This window comes from Delphinapterus leucas, chromosome 2 (assembly GCF_059928025.1).
Source record: "Delphinapterus leucas isolate spDelLeu-1000000601 "Yukka" chromosome 2, BTC_Dleu_Yukka2, whole genome shotgun sequence".
NCBI lineage: Eukaryota > Metazoa > Chordata > Mammalia > Artiodactyla > Monodontidae > Delphinapterus > Delphinapterus leucas.
Window position 1 is genome coordinate 88,438,443 of NC_143130.1, and position 17,054 is coordinate 88,455,496.

Below are 17,054 nucleotides of genomic sequence, written 5' to 3' on the forward strand. Positions count from 1 at the left end.
TTTTTCTTTGAAAAAAATTAAAAAGTCAACACATTATCACATTTCTAGTATTACTTGATTCAAGTTTCTTAGTTTATAATCTGACATCTCCCCTCTCTTGTCCCATTTTACACCTTATGGTAAGTAGAAAAGAGAAGGCAAGTAGAGACTTCTTTCCCTCCCTCTTAGGTCCAGGAGATTTTTGGCAGTGTGAGAAATTAACAATATAGATCGATGTATCTTATAATCCTGTCTTTTGAATATCTGTCAAATGACAGTTGTTCAAATATTTCTTTTTTTATCAAGAGTAGTGCAGCATAGTGGAGCTTGAGGGGTGCCTCCTGTAGACCGTGCACGTTGCTAGGTACTTTTGCATCTATAAACCCTTGCCATTCATGAGGGTTTGGTTCTGAGACCTCTGAGAACCCCCAAATTCTTGAATTATTCTGTAATGTGTAATTTTCTTGATCTTATGATATATAAGATAGAGAAATAACAATAATAATAATTCCTTCAAAAGGTGGATGTGAGGATTCAAAGATTTCTTCTATTAGATAAAAATAGCCGTGCTGCCCTGAGGTGAGAACTGGAAAGTTTGCTGGGCCCATTTGCTAGCTAAGTGACTCCCTCTCTCACTCCAGTCTTGTACCAAGATTAAAATCTGACCCTCACAAGAAAGACAAATTACCGCATGTTGTGGGCCTTCCGGGTTGTTAGCAAATAGTTATAGCTTCAAATATTATATCTGGAAAAACATGCTAAATGCCTGCTGGGCATGATCTTGCTTTTCATCTAATTATCTCAAGAACCCTGTAGGTAAATAGTGTCATCCCCAATTTTTGAAATAAGAGCACTGAAGCTCAGAGAGGTTAAACACTTGCTCCAGGTCACACAGCTGGTAAGTGGAAGAATGAGGATTCAAACCTGAGCCTGTCTAAATGCAAACCATGCTTTCTCCTGTATCCATCAGCCACATGAACTTGGTTTAGTTCTGTAACCTCTCTGAGCATCACTATTCTCATAGGTAGACAGGAATCACAAGTGTCGCAGGTTTGATAAGGAGCAAATGCGATAGCAGAAAGTGTTTTGTGAACTGTGAATAGCTGTACAGATGGAAGGTGGTCTTATTATATTATTATTACTATTCTGCTGGCTTCCTTATTGTGGAGTAATTTTCAGCCACTGAATATCTTGTGGGATCTGGTCTATAGCATTTCCTGTGACACGGTCTCTAGGCTTTTCAGCAGGGAGCAATCAGCTGTAGGTCACCTAAGGATTTCAAGAAGCAAAGACACCAAAGACTGAGCAAATGAATGATGAGAAACCATCAAGATTTCTGTGAAGTTGCTGAGGTGGCACCCAGGATTCCCACAATCATGGCCAGAGCAAAATCCTACCCAACACTTTTTTGGTTAATCAATACTCCCACTCTGGTAGGCAGCTAAAGGGATGCTCTCTATTTTATAAATGGAAACGAGCCTTCTGAAGGGGCAATATTAGCTCAAGGTCACAAGAACCATCGGCAGCAAAACTGAGGCCAAAGTTATCTCTCAAGTAGGCCAGGACCCTCTCTCTCTGGGATATCTCTGTGGAAACAAACTCCATTTCCACACCTAATACATTGAAAGTTCTTTTTTTTTTTTTTAACATGGGGAGCGAACATATCTACAAGCAGACTTGTATCTAGCATTCTCTGAACGTTCTCTTTTTGGTCTTTGTGGCCTAATAAAGATGTTGAAAATTTGCTTTCATTACTTCCCTGAAAATTATAGGAGAGGGAGGTGTCCCAGGAATGCATAGGAAGTTGTGAATGTAGAATGTACAATAGGCATGTGAGCTGGGGGGAAGGGCAACTCCTTAGGCAGGAGCTGTGTACTTCCTCAGGAATAGCTATCACACACACACACACACACACACACACACACACACCCCTACAAAACCTGGGGCAGTTGCCAAGGGATTACATGGAGAGGCTGCCACTGGGAACCTTCTTCCGTTGCAGAGCACAGTCAGTGAGTCCACCTTGATCGCCTTGCTGGCAGCAAGGAAGAACAAAATCCTAGAAATAAAAGCGTCTGAGCCCGGGGCGGATGAGTCTTCCCTGAACGCCCGGCTTGTTGCCTATGCCTCCGACCAGGTGAGTTGCCCAACATAAGCCAAACCTTCAGGTAGGGCTTGGCTTCTGGAGTCCTAGTCCTTGAGTGATTTCCCTGTAGACATGAGCCCGCTGGGTTCAGGGCAGCCCAGGCCTCAGAGGTTGTCCAAGGAACCCTGGAGGAAGACAAACGTCAAATGCTGTGTTTGCTTCCCTTCGTCTGGCTTCAGCAGTTTCTGGGGGTGCTCATTCCAGGATGACTCTGCTAACAGCTTTCCATTGTCATTCTAGGCCCACTCCTCGGTGGAAAAGGCTGGTTTGATTTCTCTGGTCAAGATGAAATTTCTGCCTGTGGATGACAACTTCTCACTCCGAGGGGAAGTTCTTCAGAAAGCCATCGAGGAAGACAGAGCGCAGGGCTTGGTGCCTGTCTTTGTAAGTCAGACCATGTTCTGAGCTTAGAATGATAGAGCTGGGAGGTGAGGAAGGAGTTTTGTCAGAATTCAGGTAAGTAACATGCTGCAAACAAGAGCAGAAAGGTCCTCAAATACAGTGTCTTACAAATTATGAGTTAGTGTGCTAGGAAATAAATTTTGTGGGTCAGAACCAACATTAAAAGAAGAAGAAGAAGAAAGAAATAGGACGGAATATATGAGAGTACGTTCCTGTGTTGAGAATATGCATTGTTTGGTAAAACTTTTATTTCAAATACACACGTGTATATGTCCTAGGTTGCTATACAAAATGTATTTCTTACTGTGGGTCATGGTAAAATACAGTGTGAAACATACCCTGTTCTAGTGGAATGGGTGGGGTTGATAATATCTGTGAAGAAATCTTTTTTTTCAGGCCAAACATGTCACACGAGCCCACCTTCCCATGTTAACTTCCTCTGTTTTCCTCCAGGTCTGTGCCACACTGGGGACCACTGGGGTCTGTGCATTTGACCGCCTGTCAGAGCTGGGCCCCATCTGTAAGTGTCTGCCCTGTCTGGCTAGGAAGACAAGTAATGAGTTTTAAAATGTTCCCTAGAGCAAGAGCCTGGAAGCAGCTCAGCGCAATTCTCTGGTCCCTCTGTGGTCAATGCACAGAGCGTAGGAAGAGCCACCAGAGGTCATGAGTACCTTCTTCCAGGTAGCCAGGTCACTGCTTTTCCCAGTGGTGGGACCAAGGGTTAGAGCTGACCCCCTTGCATCCTGTCCTCAGAGGTAACAGTGGGAGGACCTCAGGTCTCTCACTCTCTCACTTGTATGTTGAAATCTGCTTAAAGCAGGACATATCCGAAACACAGGGTGAGTGAGTCATAGTGGAATATTTTCTAGTCTAGGCTGAGAAAATGAAAATGAAAAGGTAGGGTAGGGGAAGCCACGAGGTGAGGGGGAGATAAAGGCAGAAAAGAAACCCAAATGTGATTGTTCAAAATCCTCAAGCGAGAAACCCACTAGGAAAGAGAGACAGCCCCTCTCTAACATTTGTATTAGATGCATTAATATTGCTCTCTGGGCCAGTGGTAAGTTGGTTTCTGTTCCAGAAAGCTCTGGGTGGAGGCCAAGAGGGTGTCGACCCTCTGGTCGGTGAGAGAAAAGGCCAGGGTGAGGCTCTGTAGGCTCTCCCTGCAGGGGTGGCCGTGCCTCACTCAGCCCCACTCCTTGCACTGACACCCTCCCCCCATGTCCACATGCCTCCGTGTCTCATTCAGCCATGGGCATCCTTTCCCAGCCCTTCCCTTGCAGCCCCCCAGCTGGATGGGCCAGAGAAGAGATGCCTTTTAGCTGGCTGGTGGCAACCCACTCCCACCCCCAGTGCCACCCCCAGTAGGTGATGTTTGCCTCCTCAGGTGCCAACGAGGGGCTGTGGCTCCACATCGATGCTGCCTACGCAGGCACTGCCTTCCTGTGCCCTGAGTTCCGGGGGTTTCTGAAGGGCGTCGAGTACGCCGATTCCTTCACCTTTAATCCTTCCAAGTGGATGATGGTGCACTTTGACTGTACTGGGTTCTGGTGAGTGTGGCAGCCAAGCTCCCAGCCTGTGGGGAAGCCATCCTCAGCTACTAATGCCCATTTGGCAACCCACAGGGTCAAGGACAAGTACAAGCTGCAGCAGACCTTCAGCGTGAACCCCGTCTACCTCAGGCATGCCGACTCGGGTGCGGCCACCGACTTCATGGTGAGTGGCCAGGAACGGGCATCATGGCAGCCTCTGAGACGGAAACGGCCTGAGTCTGATGAGGGTCTCCTTCCCTCACACGATGAGCCCATCCCATAATATTGCCACTGTGTACCTTTGGTTTCAAGCTGTTCCTAAGCGTATAGAATGAAACCCAGAAAACTTTAAAAACCCTAGAGAATGAAACCAACCTTTGAGGTAGGATGCGAGTTTCCTGAGTATTTGTGGCATTTAAAAATTCTCCCAATTCCCTTCTGCCTCTGTCCTGGATAATCTTCTCTGCTCACTCCCTAACAGCAGGGCAGGGTGGAAAATTTCCATGGATAGGAAAAGAGGCTCCTTCCTTAAACTGTTTTCATCCTTTTGTCCCCATCGAGGCACTGTGGGAGGCTCCACGGTGGGGATGGGGCAATAGTTATCCTTCCCGAGGTTCTAGATGCCTCCAAGCATTCCTGCCTTGCCCACTAGCTGTACCTCAACCTCTAGACCCTGCCCACATTCTCAATCTGTACTATCTCTTGGGGAAACAACTTCTTCAGGTTTACTCCTCAGTTTGAAGATGAGCCCTTCCTTTAATTGTAGGGGAGACAGGGATGTAAACTAATAAGTTACATATAACATGGTCAAGGCTAGGCAGAGTGAGACAAGCTTGATTTGGAATTCCATACCAGCAGTGGGCTTTTGGGAGTCATAGTGGACCTCTCTCAGCCTTGACTTTCTCATCTGCAGAATGGGCATGGTGGCACTGATTTCACAGGGTATTGTGAGGCTGCAATGGGAACATACATGTAGATCACTTCTTACTGGGAATGTGGTACATGCTTACTAAATGGTAGGTGTGATATTTCTAAAAGCTCTACTTTTCAGCTGCAGAGTTTTGTTATACAGCGAAGAGGTTAAAAACACAGATGAACTGTGTTTGAATTCTGGCTCCTCCATTTATTAACTTGTGTGGTCTTGGGCAAATGGCTTAAGCTATTTAGGTTTTCTCATCTCTAAAATGAGGGTGATAATAACAGTACTAGCTTCTTAGTTAGGCTTGCTGTGAGGAATAAATGAATTAATACAGTGAAGCACAGAGAGCAATGTCTGCCATCTGGGAGTCATTCTTTGTGAAGAGATGGTTCTGTCTTCTCTCCTTGGGCTAAAGTTTCTTGCCCTTTTTTAGTCCTAAAATAATCACTGCATCATCTCTTGATTATATTGGTCATTCTCCCTTGGACCAGTTCACACTTTCTTTAGATTTTTGTTTTTAAAGCTTTTTTATTGGAATTTCAGGCAGTAAGCTTGTAGTGGTTGGGGAGGACCCTCCAAAGGTTGATAAATATAGAAGAATAATGGTTCTTTCATCTCCACTGCCCTGTCTGATGGGTTTTCAGCACTTTTTGAATTAAACAAATTTTCACAGCAGCCCAAGGGCCAGATACCTTTAGGGGTAATTCTAGGTTTCTCCCCTGAGTGTGAAACAATGTCCATTTTTCTTTTCTTTTTTAAAAATTAATTAATTTATTTTTGGCAGCATTGGGTCTTTGTTGCTGGGCACGCGCTTTCTCTAGTTGCATCGAGCGGGGGCTACTCTGTTGCAGTGTGTGGGCTTCTCGTTGCGGTGGCTTCTCTTGTTACGGAGCACGGGCTCTAGGCACGCGGACTTCAGTAGTTGTGGCTCGCCAGCTCTAGAGCACAGGCTCAGTAGTTGTGGTGCATGGGCTTAGTTGCTCTGCGGCATGTGGGGTCTTCCCGGAGCAGGGCTTGAACCCGTGTCCCCTGCATTGGCAGATAGATTCTTAACCACTGCACCACCAGGGGAGCCCAATGCCCATTTTTCTATGAGTGAACTTGGATCATCGTAACTTAAGAGCATTTTCTTCCCTTGGCCCATTTTGGATTTTATGTTACTTTTTTGTGTTTTTGTTTTTTGTCCGCAACAGTATCTCAGGATCTTTTTGTGGTTCATTCCCATCAGTTTGGAGATTTTACAGTGCTCTCTCTCTTCCAGATCACTTATAAAAATATTAAATTATACTTTTCTTAGCACTGGTCCAGAATGTGCTACTTTATCTTTTCCTTCCCTCACCTCTAATCCTATGGATTTAATTTTTAAGTCTCAAAGAAACTCCTAGAAAACTGAAGCTGCTGTCTGTTATGATCCTGGGGGTCTTCACTGCTACTTTGCCCCTTGCTCCAAGCTCTTTTTCACCGAGGTGGCTGAAGCTTTAAATAAAAGCCCAGCCAGGGCTTCCCTGGTGGCGCAGTGGTTGAGAGTCCGCCTGCCGATGCAGGGGACACGGGTTTATGCCCCAGTCCGGGAAGATCCCACATGCCGCGGAGCGGCTGGGCCCATGAGCCATGGCCGCTGAGCCTGCGCGTCTGGAGCCTGTGCTCCACAACGGGAGAGGCCACAACAGTGAGAGGCCCGCGTACCACAAAAAAAAAAAAAAAAAAAAAAAAGCCCAGTCATTTTGAGATGAGCCAGAAATAGAGCAGCATCCCGGGAGAGAAGACTTAGGGACTTCATTCCTTGGGCCCTGGAGCCACCTAAAATCAGGGCTAGATTCTTCTGACATCAGGAAGCTCCCTCACCTCCCCCCAACTAGTGGAGGGGGAATCGTCTTGTTCTTGGCTGTGAGACCGGCAAAACCTTGAAAGGACGCAGAGGAGACTTGGGAATGGCTTGAGTTAATGAAGAGCCATGTCCAAATTTCCTGTTCCAGCAGAAAGATATCTGCTAGAACCACCCTGCTGGGTCAGCATGGATTGGTTTTGGAATACTGACAAGAGGAACAGCTGGGGATATGGTCAGACTGTAAAGAAATCAAAATTAAAATCATCTCTGCCTCTCATTTAATTGGCTTGTGAATTATTGTAGTCAATTGGCCATAACCATCTGGAAAACAGTGTTTTCAGAGGCCACTATTATCCATTCATTAGTCTCCATCTGGAGTGTCCATCTAACAAAGGGTGGAGTTGACGCTCTCCCTGTTACAGGGAAAAGGAAGTCCCCATGCTGGTCCTCAGCTCTGGAGATTTTTGCTTGGAAATCCAAGGCTTAGTGCTTGATATAGAGAAACATTGTCCATCAACAATGTTGATGTTGGACAAGGGGTCATGTCCAAACTGTGCCTGGGTCAGGAAACTGGGACAAAGGATGAAGGTGTGCACAGTTTTGAGGATTAGGCAATCCTGTGGAGGAACAGATAAATATTCGATGGGAAAAATATTTATTTTTTGTCAACAGAAATTGTGGTGATGCTTTCTGACGTTTGAGGAAGAGGTCATTAGAAATCACACTGCTCATCAGAATAATTGCAACTGTGTGCTAAACCCTTCGCTCTGTTTACAGATCAGGGAAATCGACTTGGAATTGGTTTGAAAATTTTCAGACCTTTGGTGCCCGCAACCTTGAACTTTAAGCTCTGTTGAATTTGGTCATCAGGAACAGAGAGTCAGTTTTAGTCTAACAAAGGCCGAGATATAGATGTTTATTTGCAGTCTGAGGGCTGGTGTCCTCCTGAGGGCATAGAACGTCACAGGAAAAATAAGGTCAGGACAGTGAAATTAAATAATAATCATCTTGGTTCTAGGCAGAAACACCATTGTGATTTGTGGCTCACATTTTTATCATCTAAATAGCCAGGACTTATTGACAACCTCCTGTGAAGCTCTTCACCCTGGTTCTCCTCACACCACATCCCTGGAGGTGCTGTTCATTCTTTGTCTCACGAGGAGCCAGTGAGGCGGCAATGCCCAAGTAAGAGGTAGAGATGGAGGAGAAACCCAGGTCTGTGAGGCTCCAGCATCTGAGCTCCTGAACCCTATACTTTACATTTTTGTGGGGAAGAGAAATCAAACTCTATTTTCTGCTATTCAAGGTAGATTAGGTTCTTTTAGAGAAAAAACGTATTGCCCCTATCTTGAATTTCAGCCTGGAATGAAATTTTTTTTTTTTTTACATCTTTATTGGAGTATAATTGCTTTACAATGGTATGTTGGTTTCTGCTTTATAACAAAGTGAATCAGTTATACATATACATATGTTCCCATATCTCTTCCCTCTTGCGTCTCCCTCCCTCCCACCCTCCCTATCCCACCCCTTCAGGCGGTCACAAAGCACCGAGCTGATCTCCCTGTGCTATGCAGCTGGTTCCCACTAGCTATCTACCTTACGTTTGGTAGTGTATATATGTCCATGTCTCTCTCTCGCTTTGTCACAGCTTACCCTTTCCACTCCCCGTGTCCTCAAGTCCATTCTCTAGTAGGTCTGTGTCTTTATTCCTGTCTTACCCCAAGGTTCTTCATGACATTTTTTTTTCTTAAATTCCATATATATGTGTTAGCATACGGTATTTGTCTTTCTCTTTCTGACTTACTTCACTCTGTATGACACACTCTAGGTCTATCCACCTCATTACAAATAGCTCAATTTCGTTTCTTTTTATGGCTGAGTAATATTCCATTGTATATATGTGCCACATCTGCTTTATCCATTCATCTGATGATGGACACTTAGGTTGCTTCCATCTCCTGGCTATTGTAAATAGAGCTGCAATGACTCTTTTTGAATTATGGTTTTCTCAGGGTATATGCCCAGTAGTGAGATTGCTGGGTCGTATGGTAGTTCTATTTTTAGTTTTTTAAGGAACCTCCATACTGTTCTCCATAGTGGCTGTATCAATTTACATTCCCACCAACAGTGCAAGAGGGTTCCCTTTTCTCCACACCCTCTCCAGCATTTATTGTTTCTAGATTTTTTGATGATGGCCATTCTGACCAGTGTGAGATAATATCTCATTGTAGTTTTGACTTGCATTTCTCTAATGATTAATGATGTTGAGCATTCTGTCATGTGTTTGTTGGCAATCTGTATATCTTCTTTGGAGAAATGTCTATTTAGGTCTTCTGCCCATTTTTGGATTGGGTTGTTTGTTTTTCTGATATTGAGCTGCATGAGCTGCTTGTAAATTTTGGAGATTAATCCTTTGTCAGTTGCTTCACTTGCAAATATTTTCTCCCATTCTGAGGGCTGTCTTTTGGTCTTGTTTATGGTTTCCTTTGCTGTGCAAAAGCTTTGAAGTTTCATTAGGTCCCATTTGTTTATTTTTGTTTTTATTTCCATTTCTCTAGGAGGTGGGTCAAAAAGGATCTTGCTGTGATTTATGTCATACACAAAAATAAACTCAAAATGGATTAAAGACCTAAATGTAAGGCCAGACACTATCAAACTCTTAGAGGAAAACATAGGCAGAACTCTCTATGGGATGAAATTTTTAAAGCAGCATTTAAAGCAAAGTGTCTTCTCCTTGGTCCAGGGTCATGGACTTGGTTTCTACCTGTGCTGCTCTTGGACAAGGGTTTGGTCACATGACGAGGTAGCCTTTGTGTATCTTGCCTTGGCTTCTCCTTAGCAACAGCCTCGGGCATCATGGTGACACTGTGCATCCCTGGAGGGTTGTGCAGACAACAGATGATAAAGCTCTGGAGTGTGTGTGGGAGGAGCAGGGGTCCCTGTCTCTAACCATGGCACTGTGCTCCTTTGTTCTAGCACTGGCAGATCCCCCTGAGCAGGCGGTTTCGCTCTATTAAACTCTGGTTTGTGATCCGGTCCTTCGGGGTGAAGAATCTTCAAGCGCACATCAGACATGTATGTAGTGGGCAGGCCTTGGGAGGAGCCCAGGCTCGCTTTGTGGCCTAGTGGGGAGGAAGGCTGGTTTCTGCTCTGCAGACCTTTCCCGGGGGGATGTGTGATGTATGGCTCAGGTGCCTGGGCCTGTTTGTGAGCTCCTGGGACTTGATGATTCAGGGCAGCCGTCTGTTTGCTAGCTAGAGGATCACTGAGCAGAACATGACACTGAGGGCTGTCTGGTGTCTGTCCCCCACCTGACTGTCTCACCATCCCTTCTGCTATCATCGAGCACTGGGGAGGGATGGCCCGAGAGCCCAGTTTGCAGAGAAGGAAATAGAAAGTAAATCAAAGGGCAGCTTGTGGCCAGGGTAGGAGCCTATCTTTTAAAAAATTACTCTGATTGTCATGGCTGTCTGAAAATTTTAGTCACTATTATGGTTATGCCAGAAACAGGGCTCGCCTGGCTTGGACATGTAGACCTGCAAGTCTGGAACAAACATCCCTGCATGATGTCAAGAGGTATTTACTGAAGGCATATTTGGTACAATTTATTTCAACTCAATTCAACAACACAATTATTGTGCTAGGAAAGAGACCCAGAGGTGAATGAGACAGGCACAGTCCCTCTGTCATAGGCTTCATGGAAGGGGTGGAACTTAACTAAGAATTTTGGTCAGCAGCAATTTTCTCTCATTTTTATGAGTGCCTATGAGAAAGACAAAGTTATTGATAAATACAAGAGGGTTACTCCAAAGATGTTGTCCTTTGTTCCTCTGCGTGTCTTTCCCTGGCCACATTTCCTCTAGGGAATTCTGTCCTCATTAAGCAAACACAAGGCCAAGTGCAGTGGTTGAATCAGTATGTATGATTGGCTTACTGTTGGTAACTTTACATTTGTTATCAACATCAAGGCGTTGGTTAACTGGATGTTTATCAGTGAGTGGCTGTCACCCAGGGACATTAGGCATTTTTGCTCTCTCTCTATCCTCAGACTCAGAGACGGGAAGTAGGTAGCTGGGGGATGAGGTGCTGGAGGTTACAGGTTATCATCTGGTTCCATCTCAGGACTGGATATTCAACGTGCAGGTGCTGGCTAATTACCCTCATGCTGCCTCTCCCAACTCAAAGCCCTGAATTCCCATCGGCTCCCCTTCGCCTACACTAGGCCCAGACTCCTGGGCCTGGCTTTCGAGGACCCAGTTATCAGCCTCTAAGCTCAGGCTTCTCACTGACCCGTTCCAGCTCCATCCTCAGTGTGCCTCTGCACCTTCACCTGTGCATTGCCCTCTTGCATTGCCCTCTCTTCTCCAAATGTTGCTAGTGGATTAAGTTCCGCCTCTCCCAGGAGCTTCCCTGACTATTCCATCTGCCCTCATCTCTGCTTGCTCGGCATTCCTAGGACCACCTACTCAATCACACCTACAAAACTGAGCTCTAAAAGCTACCAATGTCCCACAAAAGTAAAGGGTGGAACTAAAATGAAGTTGTTTGATGTGAGTTAATTTTATCTCTTCAGCTTGACTGCGATCATAATTATTTTTACTTGCACAGTGTCTTAAAGAAATAACTTATAGGGTTTCATTAGGTTCTTACAACAATGCTTGGGGCAGTCACCCTGATGAACCCCATTTTATGGGTGAGGCTCAGAGATGGTAATTGCCCTGCTTAAGAGAGGAGGGCCTCCTTTCTTTACAGTTCTGGGCTGTTTTCTATTATGTGAGCTCTTGAAAGTCATATAAAACCAAGTTGTGTATCTCCCTGTTATAGATTAGTGCTTTAGAGAATGGGATGTGGGTTTGATTTTTTAGTTCTACCCTTTACTGTTTGGTGACCTTGGACAAATTATTTAAACTTTCTGTGTTTGCCTTCCTAATTTATAAAATGAGAAAATGATAATACCTCTCTCAAAGGTTTATGGTGATGATAAATAATACACATAAAGCCCTTACTTAGTGCAAGACCTAATATTCCACTAAGTACTCAAATATTTCCTATTCCCACTTCCTCTTCCTCCCCCTTCCCCTTTCCTCTTCTTCTTCTTCTCCTTTTCTCCTCCTCCTTTTCCAATTTTTCCTTCTTCTAATGATAATAATTCAGCATTGTCGTCACCATCATCTCCTATCACCTACAATAAAAGGGGTCTGTAAATTATTGTTTTAAAGACAGATAGTAAATATTTTTGGCCTTGCAGGCCATATGGTCTCTGTTGTGAGTATTCAAGTCTGTCATTGTAGCACAAAAGCCGCCATACACAGTACATTAACAAATAGGCGTGGCTGTGTTCCAAAGGACTTTATTTACAAAAAACGGGTGTGAAGGAGGTGGGGCTCTATTTGGCCTGGGGGCTGCAGTTTGCCCGCCTCTGCCCTAGGATGGTACAGGGCACTGGTTATAGCCCTGCTTTCATCTCCCGGAAAGGTAGGTGGTTTCTGGTGGCGGGATGCTGCCTGTGCTCTTTCCTCTCTCCTCTGGCCCCTCTTCTCTCTTGTTGCCAAGAGCGTGTGTTACAGGAGACAACAGAGCATGGTAGGGGGTGTGCTTGGCGACCAGAGACCTGCATTCTGCCACTGCTACCTTGGGGACGCCACTTTCCTTTGTCTCTTTCTAGAAAATGAAGAGGTTGAACAAAGATGACTTCTGGCTCTCTTTCCTTGCTCAGAAGTATCAGTTTCATGGTCTTTGGCTAGCTGATTCTGGATCTGTACCTGAGATGTCTTACTCATGTAGACTTGAGAAACATTTACACAGAAAGATCTCACAATTGGCAGGACAGGATGGAAATGGGCCTGGAGGGAAGGAGGCACAGGGGAGAATCATGACAAAATTCAAAAGTAAACTGCAAAAGTATAAAACAGTGAGAAAACATTTACCAGGGTGCTTTCCCAGAGATAGCCTTACGACTTGACAGTGAAAAATGCTTAGGGTAGGGATTGGAGACCATTTTAAACAGACCATGCAGTGGAGAGAGAAAGTGGTTCTGGATTGGGTTTGTAGCAACTTGTTAGCTGAATCCTTTGACTTCTCTTGAAATAGAGTACTCAGTATGAGAACCAGGTGATAGCCATTACTTAGAAAATATTTTATTGAGATCCTTCTGGATGCCTGGAGAAATTTTTAAAAATGAAAGAAAGGGCAAGTCCTGTCCTTGTTTAGTTAGTAATACTAAGTAAAAAAAAAAAAATAGGAAATTAAAAAATTATAACTTCAGTGAAAGATTAATATGGTACAAAGCTTTAAAACATTTTTATTGTGGTAAAATATAGATAATGTAACATGTACAACTTGAACCATTTTTAAGCATACAGTTCAGTGGCATTAAGTACACTCACAATGTGTGCAACTGTCACTGCTATTTCCAGAACTTTCCCCATCATCCCCAGCAGAAACTCTGTACCCATTAAACAGGTTTAAAGCCTTCTCCATGGTGTACATGGGTATGATATGTAAAAATATGTTCTTTGTGGAATGTCAGAAAAAAGGGGATGAAGGGCATTTGAGGTGAAAAGGTCTGAGGGGCAAGGGGAAGACGTCGACTTAGGATATGGGGGCAGGGCTGCTGACAGCTCACATGGTGCCTCTATGTACAGGAGAAACAAAAGTCTCTTCCTCTGAGCATTTGTATCCCGTAAGAGGCACCTGGCTGGGAATGCAGAACATGGGCTGGGTTGTGGCCCCTGCTAGCCCTCTTGGCTTGTCTGTAAGCCAAGATATGTGAAGCCGGGATATGAGGGTACATTGCCTTGATGGCAAAGCACATGCCTCTGGGACTTCCCTGGTGGTCCAGTGGTTAGGACTCCGCGCTTTCACTGCCGAGGGCCCGGGTTCAATCCCTGGCAGGGGAACTAGGATCCCACAAGTCTTCTGGTTCTGGGAGTGGATTGAAAGAGGCCCCTGAGACATGAGTTCTCAAAGTGGAGCTAATGTGACAAGAAATAGGGAGCCATTGGAGGTTTTATAGTTTGGAATATGAGCAAAATCAAATGGAGAAGAAAATCAGGCAGAAGCCACTTAGGTCTCTTTGGTTCAAAGATGTGACTGGTTTAAACCCCTTTAACAGTGTGGAAGTTTATGCACGGTCGTCTCTTGCCTGTTATTAATCTCAGTTCTCTCGATGTTCACAATTCCAGGGTACTGAAATGGCTAAGTATCTTGAATCTCTGGTCAGAAACGAACCTTTCTTTGAAATTCCTGCCAAGAGGCACCTTGGCCTGGTGGTTTTTCGTCTAAAGGTAATGCCATCTTCCATCTCATGTGAAGGATGTTATTTGGTAATTTTCAGCCTCTTGGAAATGTAAATACTGGGCTTCTGGAGATGCTTACAGGGAATGTGATACAGACTTTACTTCTCTTTATCCTTCAAACAGGGTCCTAATTGCCTCACAGAAAGTGTGTTAAAGGAAATAGCTAAAGCTGGCCGTCTCTTTCTCACCCCAGCCACTATCCAGGACAAGTTGATCATCCGTTTCACTGTGACATCCCAGTTCACCACCAGGGATGACATCCTGAGAGACTGGAATCTCATTCATGATGCTGCCACTCTTATCCTGAGTCAGCATTGTACTTCCCAGCCTAGCCCTCAGGGGGGGAACCTCATCCCCCAAACCAGGGGCCCCAGAGCCTTGGCCAAGGAACTGTCCTTTCCATCTGTCAGCGGGGCAGGAGATGACCCAGACCAGGCCAGGAAGATCATCAAGCAGCCTCCACATGTGGGAGCCAGTTCCGTGAGAGGGGAAGGCAGCCGCCACCTTGAAACCCTGCTGGACCCACTTGATGACTGCTTTTCAGAAGAGGCCTCAGACCTCACCAAGCACAAGCTGTCCTCCTTCCTGTTCAATTATTTGTCTGTGCAGAATAAGAAGGCAGTGCGTTCCCTCAGTTGCAACAGCGTGCCTGTAGGCGATCAGAAGCCACTGCCCACAGATGGCTCTGTGAAGAATGGCGGCTCCTGCCGGGTCAGAATCTTTTCTAGGTTTCCAGAAGAGATGATGATGCTAAAGAAAAGTGCCTTCAGAAAACTAATCAAGTTCTACAGTGTCCCCAACTTTCCTGAATGCAGTTCTCAATGTGGGCTCCAGCTGCCCTGCTGCCCTCTGCAGGCAACAGTTTAGACCAGGGGGTTCAGCCAGGGTCCATGAATGTGCTTCAGGGAGTCTCTGAAGCCCTCAAAATTGTATGCTGAATTTATGTGCTTATGTTTATGTGCATTTTTCTTGGGAGAAAGCCAATGATTTCTTATCAGATTCTCATAGAAGTTCATGACCTATGATAGGATACAAATAGAGAGTTTAAGCCAGCATGATCCAGAAGATTCCAGCACACTGGTCGGAGAGAAAGGGTCTAGGGTGGTGTATTGACAGGCAGCTTCTGTGGTTTAGCTTGTGACACTGAAATTTTCAAGTTTCATGAAATATAATGTGGAAATAAATTGTGCTTGTCCCTGAAAAAAACATATCCTGTGTCACTTAATTGACCACTGAAATATTTGTTTTTCTTTTCCATTATGGTTTACTACAGGGTAAAATATAGTTCCCTGTGCTATACAGTAGGACCTTGTTGTTTATCCATTCTATATATAATAGATTGCATCTTCTAATCCCAGATTCCCAAACCATCCTCCCCCCACCATGCCTTGGCAACCACAAGTCTGTTCTCTATGTCTGTGAATCTGTTTCTGAGATAAGTTCATTTGTGTCATATTTTAGATTCCACATATAAGTGATATCATATGGTATTTGTCTCTTTCTGACTTACTTCACTCAGTATGATAATCTCTAGTTCTATCCATGTTGCTGCACATGGCATTATTTCATTCTTTTTTATGGCCGAGTAATATTCCATTGTATGTACCACATGTACCACCTTTTTATCCATTCATCTGTCGATGGACATTCAGATTGTTTCTATGTCTTGGCTATTGTAAATAGTGCTGCTATGAACATTGAGTTGTATGTATCTTTTTGAATTATAGTTTAATCAGATATATGCCCAGGAGTGGGATTCCTGGGTCATATGGCAACCCTATTTTTAGTGTTTTGAGGAATCTTCATACTGCTTTCCATAGTGGCTGCACCAATTTACGTTCCCATCAACAGTGTAGGAGGGTTCCTTTTTCTCCACATCCTTTCTAGCACTTATTGTTTGTGGACTTTTTGATGATGGCCATTTTGACTGGTGTGAGGTGATACCTCAATGAAGTTTTGATTTGCATTTCTCTAATGATTAGTGATGTTGAGCATCTTTTCATGTGCCTTTTGTCCATCTGTATGTCTTCTTTGGAGAAATGTCTGTTTAGATTGGGTTGTTTGGTTTTTTTGTTACTGAGTTGTATGAGCTGCTTTTATATTTTGGAAATTAAGCCCTTGTTGGCAGTGTCATTTGCAAATATTTTCTTGCAGTGTATAGGTTGCCTTTTCATTTTGTTTATGGTTTCCTTTGCTGACCACTGAAATAAGGATTAGCTAACCAGGGCATGTTCTGGAACCTAAATGAATGTACTTAGGAATTTTGCTTTTTAGTATGCTGAAGATTTGACTTTGTGAGAAAAAGAGTTTGGAGGAGCCCTTGGTATGAAGGCAGACAGCTTGAGTTAGGTACTGTGGCTTACAGTTTATAAATGAGAAAACGGAGGCCACAGGTCACACAGCTTATACGTGGGCAAACCCAGGTCTCCTTGTCCTCAGTAAAGCCCATGCTATTCCCAGCAGACCATACTGTTCACGGTTGTCCTTGATCAGAAGTTCACCATTCAGCAGACCCCTCTAGTCCTTCACTGCTGTTAAATGTTCCCTCTCTCGGTTTGGAACTTGTACATTGTTTTTTTTTTTCCTGCACACTAGAGTCAAGTAAAAGCTGTGCTCACAAGCAGCTTACCCATGGTGAGTTCATAGGCCAAAAAAATCATTTTCTTTTCATTTCAGATGGTGCTTTTACAGGGAGTGGTTCTGAAATTGGTTATATTAACAGTGTTAAAGGTAAACAAAGCTGGCCACTAGTTAAAGTAGTAAGGACAGATTTTTAATCAGTAATAACTACTGCAATAGAAAAAAGAGTCTGGCGTGAACTGGGCTCAACTTGATTTGTACAGCGGTCACTGGGCATTTTAGAGGGAGAATGGGGGAACAGGAAGGATGCACGCAGGGACTTAGTAGAGTCAGGGAAGTGAAAAATTACAAAAAGCAGGAAGAGGGGGTTGGT

General features: G+C 44.4%; 1 protein-coding gene across 1 annotated transcript in view; it reads left to right on the plus strand.

Moving 5' to 3' along the window:
* Positions 1–15,998, plus strand: part of HDC (histidine decarboxylase) — a 31,715-nt gene extending 15,717 nt beyond the window's left edge. Inside the window, exons 6-13 of the mRNA XM_089906244.1 lie at positions 1,982–2,116; positions 2,366–2,509; positions 2,981–3,047; positions 3,912–4,074; positions 4,150–4,240; positions 9,780–9,878; positions 13,988–14,089; positions 14,225–15,998. Coding sequence (XP_089762370.1) covers positions 1,982–2,116; positions 2,366–2,509; positions 2,981–3,047; positions 3,912–4,074; positions 4,150–4,240; positions 9,780–9,878; positions 13,988–14,089; positions 14,225–14,968 — 1,545 coding nt within the window. The 3' untranslated portion in view covers positions 14,969–15,998. The remainder of the gene's footprint in view (positions 1–1,981; positions 2,117–2,365; positions 2,510–2,980; positions 3,048–3,911; positions 4,075–4,149; positions 4,241–9,779; positions 9,879–13,987; positions 14,090–14,224) is intronic.
* The last annotated feature ends 1,056 nt before the right edge of the window (positions 15,999–17,054 follow it).